Source organism: Zea mays, chromosome 2 (assembly GCF_902167145.1).
Source record: "Zea mays cultivar B73 chromosome 2, Zm-B73-REFERENCE-NAM-5.0, whole genome shotgun sequence".
NCBI lineage: Eukaryota > Viridiplantae > Streptophyta > Magnoliopsida > Poales > Poaceae > Zea > Zea mays.
Genome location: NC_050097.1, coordinates 46,101,309 through 46,107,550, shown reverse-complemented (window position 1 = coordinate 46,107,550; position 6,242 = coordinate 46,101,309). Strand labels below are relative to the sequence as shown.

The window sequence follows — 6,242 nt, the reverse complement described above, 5'->3', positions numbered from 1 at the left end:
TAAAATAATTGTCGTTATTGTTTTTCCAAAATAAACTATTTTAAATTTTAACTACATATATAAAAATATTAATATTTAGAATGTATGATTAGTATTTATTAAATCTAACTTTGTAATACTTTATTAACAAATATAAATAGTTTTTAAATATATAAATCAACTAAAAAACTAAAACGAATTTGATTTAGGACAGATGGAGCATTATAATATTCATTAACAATTTAACATTTTTTTCAAATTCAGTAACGAGTACTCTTTCTAAAGTTTCTATAGTGTCATGTAAGAACTTTTTCTATTGATTTGTTCGCGTCATATTAACGCCAGGGAGGGCCTTTTCTCTCTCCTGTGAACGCCAAACAGTGTCTCTTTTCCAATTCCAGACCTGAAGAAACTCCGACCGGTGGCGGCAGGTGCGCCACCCCGAGGCCCCGACCCATCCCTCTCTCTGCCGGAACCTTCAGATCCGCATAAAACCTCGCTCCCCTTTTGGTTTGTGCCACGTGACAGGATCTGTGCCGCGATGGCGACGTCGAACACCGCGCGGATGGAGGACGGCGGCGGCGACCTGAGAAGCACCATCAAGAAGTGGAACATCATCTACCCTGTCTACCTCAACTCCAAGAAGACGGTCGCCGAGGGCCGCCGCATCGCCGCTGCCAAGGCCTGCCCGGACCCCACCTGCATCGAGATCGCTGACTGCTGTTCGCACCTCAAGATCCCCCACGCCATCGAGGTACCCGCCCTGATTCCTTCTCCGATTGTTTCCTTTTCCATTTCTGGATTGACAGTATCGTTTGTTTGCACATCTGATTGGCCAATTTTTGTTATGTGAAGTTGGATAAGGCGTACCCTCGGGATTTCTTCCAGGTGGGGAGGGTCAGGGTGCAGCTTAAGAAAGATGACGGCTCCCCCGTCAATCCTGCTATTAAAACGAGTAAGTGAATGAACTGCACACTTGCTTTCACCTGAGCTGAATTTAGAATGGGACCTCATACATATTATACTCTATTCTGAAGCATGTGTTCAAGATATCATGAATTGCTAGTGATTCAGCTGGAAGAACAAGTATGCAGTATTGCAGCGCTTCCTTGTGTAAACATCAAATAGTTTTTGCTTATTGATGATTGCATCTAGGAAGGAAGACGACAAACTGTTAATGGGTTATAGTTCATATTTTTACTTCACTTATTAGTTAGGGAACTTAACATCTGAAGTTCAAACCCATGAAATTTTTATCTCTGATATAGTGTTTTAAAGTGCGAGCTTAAGCATTTAGCAGTGCCTTTGGGAAAATTCTAAGCACGTTATAGCAGCTGCTATAGGAGCGCTAAGGCATATAGTGTTTCACAAAACAAATGCAAATTATTGCCAAAAGAATTTGATAAAAAACAGTAAAAGGAGACTTGCATGGATGGAATATACCCAATGATTTAGCCTTGAATAGGAGCAAATGGAAACAGCTATCTACATGTCTGAACCTTGATTTGTGGCTTCTATTGGGTTCCAAATCTAGCCTACCCCAATTTGGTTGGGACTAAAAGGCTTTGTTGTTGTTGTATTGCCAAAAGAAGGGATTTTCAACAGGAAGCAATAAGTAATCACATAGTAGGTAGTAGCAACAATACACATAACACATAGGTGAGTAGGTGACACCGGGCCACTCACATAGTGACACAATACATAAGAATTTATTAAGCTAAAGTTTAAACAATATAAGTAGTTTAAGACTTGTCCAGCTATCTAGGACATAAGCAAATAGTCGAATCGCCAACCAATTAAGTGTAGAATAGCTACCGTAAGACATAAGTATCTACTGTCACATGGCCACATCACATTGGGCTGCATAAGTAATGATCTATCACTTGATAATTGTAGTCTAAAAAGATCTGAACAAAGTCACAGAAGATGATGCAGATGGTGAATGCATGTAAAAATGGTGATTCTCATCTTCTGAATCTGTAGAGAAATCAGCTGATTGTATTTCTTCGTCATCAGGAATCAACTTCCTTCTCTTTCGAAGCTGGGTATCTCTCTTTCTTTTGTTCTGTGTTGCTGCTCCTTGTGATGATGATGCGTTTGCTCTAACTTGTACTCCTTCTGCTGGTTCTGGTTCAGCATTGGGCACAATACCAGTGATTGATTCATTTTCCTCATCCTCAAGAACATTGGTCATGGGGTTTTCAACGGTCCCTTTTTCTTTTTCTCCCTTTGTTTGAGTTAGAATCATCCTGTCATGAAGTTGTCTGTTACGTCTCTTTGTGTGAACCTGTAGGTTAAGTTAAAGTAAACAAAATTGCAGAAATGTTCACGTTCAAGGAAAATATAACAGTAAGAGATGCATGTAATTTTTTCTAAATATTTATTCCTTTCTTATAGTTGCTCAAATGCACTCCAATTCCTCTCACAATCTGAGGAGTTACATGTCAAACCTAGAATCCCTTCAACCAATTCCCTAAGCTTTGGTGCACTTGTGCCACGATCTAGCCACCATTTAGATTCATTATAAAAAAACAGGACAGGAGTTAAGAAAGCACAGGTACCACATCCGCAGCCTCCGAGGCGGTGAGGCCATCACATGCAGCTGCCACTTGCAGTCTCTTGTGGTCACTCACAGCCACCACTCACAGTTCATGGCCGTTGCCGCACCGCTGAGCCGCCACAATAGGTTCAGAACTGAGAGTGGTCATGAATGCAGAGGGGAGAACTTGAAATGATAGGGTTTGTAAGCACACTTATATACCATGTATAGATGGGCTGGATTTGGGTGGTGGAAATTTTGTTGGGACTCATTTTGTGTCTGGTTAGCTGGTTGGACATTTGGCGCCACTAAGTCACCGTAAAGCGTTTAGCGGCGCTAATGCATGAAATGGCGCCCGTAGCTGCAGTTGTGGTAATACGTGCAATATTGTAGCGGCACATGTCTAAGGTTTTTGAAGTGTAATTACTTCCTTTTTAGGGAAGAATAGCATGGATCTGGTTAAACTTAAAATAAGAACTAGGAGCCAAGGTGTGAGTCTATTCTGAAATGAAAAAGAAGCTTACTCCCGGACTATTACAGCTTCCATCAGTGTTATATTAGTTCCATACAAACGACCCACTCTAATACCTTAGGTTAGTAATATATTTCGTGTTGAGATTTACATGTTTTATCATTATGCCCATACTTTGATGCTGTTATTTATGGATGCATATATTCCGTCCTTTTAGTTTGATCTGATTTATGTCAAACTCGTTTGAATGTTATCAGGAAAACTTATTTTGCTGCTTTTTCTCGGTGCCTCAACTTTTATGTGTATTGACTATCAACACCAGCTTTATGATTGCCAGGAATCGCCTTCTGCATTATCTATGCATGATTTTCTTTTTGAAATAAATCTTATTGCTGCACTTTGTTTTGTTTTGTTTTTGCATTTGTTATGTTTGGATCACTTCATAAATTGGGAAAACCTATGTGTCTGCTTCTCCCTGATGCTTCAATGTTTATTACCTTTCTATTAACCTCAAAATTGGCTTGGCTATATTGAACACTGAGGTTTTATTTTACATCAGAAATCACAAAGCTTCGTCCGCATATGAATGTTTGTAACAATATGGGCCTGTTTCTTTTTCATGAGGTTTTGCATGTGTCATGTGTGGTACCCCCTCAATTAGCAGCATCTTGTTTTTTGTTACTTCGAATCAATACTAAATAATTCCCTAACTGGATACTCGGTGGGTAGTACATTTATGTTTCAGTCTTTCAGAATCATGCTCAGCTGCCTATTTCACATTGGATTAGCTTTATCTTTCCTTTTTACCTATTCTTTTTTCCCAGAATTTCTTTTGTCTACTAAACTCAAGGTTTCTATAATGGAATTATTTTAATCGTTATTCACTGGGTTAACAATAATAATTTCAGAGATTGGGACAGGTCATCACTTCCCACCTTGTTTGGTCCTTGAATATTTCAACTGTCAGCCACTTAGCCTCCCTTTAGTTGGGTAGATTTCAATTGCTACAATATTCATGTATTTCTAGTGTTTATCTTGTGTTTATTCATATTAAGTAATCCAGGGTCTTCATACTTTTGACACTAGCGTTTACTGAATCTTCTTTGTCTGTGACCTGCATATGTTTTTTTTTCCTTTAGTGTATGTAAGAAAAATATCTTTACGTCAATTATACTTCTTTTTATGTTCAGAAGAGCCTCTTTTGACATTCTAGAACCATTGTTAATGGATACCCAATGAAATTTAGGGCATTGGTGCCATGGTAGAGTGTGTTTGGTACATTGAACCCACTGCTATGCCATTTAGGGAAAAATCTACTCTGATTAAACTACTAAACATTTTGGGTTTGCTGGAGAAACACTTGTTGCAGTACTATGAGGCCAAGCCTATTTCTTTTATATTAGTGAATCTCTATCCTATTTCACAAGTACTATGCATCCTATTTGGAGTCAGTAGCTAAGTGTTTACACCTAATTTGTCCTGCATACTACATTACTGTAGTTTCTTCTTCTCTAGTTTGGATTAATAGCTGGTTTTGCCCCTCATGTTCTATTTGACCTTTGCATGAACTACCAGAAAAAAAATACTAGTATATGAACTAAAGATGCTCTTTCCAGAGGCAAGCTTCTTGCTTGATGACATGGGTTTGGTGTGTCATCTTTCCTGTGGACATAGATGTTTTAGACAGCTTCATTATGTTAGTTCTAGGTGCCACGATTCATACCTTGACAATTGCCTTACAAGTGTCCAAGCCTCCAAGGTGATATATTTTGTTATTGGCAGCAAATTGTTTACTAAACATAATGCATGCCTCACCTGCCTTCATAGCTCATGTGTTGGATTTATGAGATATTGTTTTAACAATCTCATCAGTTTTTTTTTATTTCGTCTTTGTTTGCTATGATGTGTCATGCTATAACGTTGCCATGAGCAGTGTTGCTTGATGACATCACTGTTTAACTGGAGGCTCCCACAGAGTGTGGTCAAGTCTAGGAAGGGGATTAACTGCGGCAAACCTTCCCCCTGCAAATGGGGAGAGGCATCTTCGAATCTGTGTGATTTGGTGACTCAGTGAGGCAGCCCTCACCACTGCACCAGACCTACCCTTCTAACTATGTTAAATATTTATAAAAGAATTTTTTTTCTAACCTGACTTCAATTTTTGGTTGAGACATGAGCATGAACATGGGCACCTGAACATGTAATACTCTTCCAAATTCTGATTCATTTCTCATTAATCATTGCCCCAAACTCCTCTCAGTGCCCCTCCATGATCTGAAATCATCGTTTCTGAACTCTTATTGGATGATGCATGTTCTGATAGTGATTTCGATATAAATTCCTAATATTGCTGTGTTGCTGTGCGAACAACCAGCAGGCATGCCTTTGTTAAGTACCGTTGTGTGAATGAGTGGTGGAATGTTTTTTCAATACCTGTGTGTTATGGTGACTTAACTACATCTATCTTCCACCTTGAGGGGGTTTATGCTGATCTGAAAAGGTGTTTAAGGACTACAAGAAAGACTTTAAGGGCTTGCACTGTTATGATGCTTCATTCCAGTTGCATACCTTGAAATTTGCTGCCATATTTAATTATGCACATGCCAAGATTTGGTCTTCGTAGGAGTATATTTGCGCAGTTGAATCTTATTGACCTGCCTTCACATATTCCAGAGAAGCAGCTGATGATCCAAGTAGCAGAGCTAGTTCCCAAGCATCACGGAAGGACAAAGAAGCAGGAGCCAGCGCCCAATCCCGGTGGCAGTTCAAAGAACACAAAAGGCGGGAAAAAGAAAAAGTGATGCAGTATCATTGTGTTGTTTTTTATTCTGTTCGTCATCATACACTAAGCTTCTGTGAAAAAGGAAAAGTCTTGGACGTTGTTGTTATGTTGCCATTATGCCATTTTTTCATGTATAAGAACTTACTAAGAATCTTCCATTGACTCGGTAAAATGCAACTTAAAAAAATTTGGCGTCGCTAGATTAAAGGGCCCTTTGACAAGGCTTCACCTTCTATGGCTATTTTGTAATTCGTTTGACAAAATAGGTTCTCCTATGTTTTGCAAGTTGCAAGTTGTAGACGGTGGCAAGGACCATAATTTCAAAAAAAAAAATATTAGAGGCTAGGTAGGAGGAGCCGGTAGAAGTCTTTTTTACTAAGACTTCAGCTCTTGGGGTTCTTTTGGCGAGAAGTAGTTTTTTTTATCCTTAGACACGATAAGCTGAAGCGATCAAAAAGCCCTACCCAAAG

General features: G+C 39.2%; 1 protein-coding gene across 1 annotated transcript; it reads left to right on the top strand.

The window, feature by feature from the left end:
• Positions 1–345: 345 nt before the first annotated feature.
• LOC100282410 (signal recognition particle 19 kDa protein) lies at positions 346–5,972 on the top strand. The gene is made up of 4 exons (NM_001155321.2): positions 346–410; positions 508–733; positions 835–934; positions 5,664–5,972. Exons 2-4 carry the CDS (start codon positions 521–523, stop codon positions 5,789–5,791), a joined length of 441 nt encoding a protein of 146 aa, NP_001148793.1. The 5' UTR covers positions 346–410; positions 508–520; the 3' UTR covers positions 5,792–5,972.
• Positions 5,973–6,242: the final 270 nt, after the last annotated feature.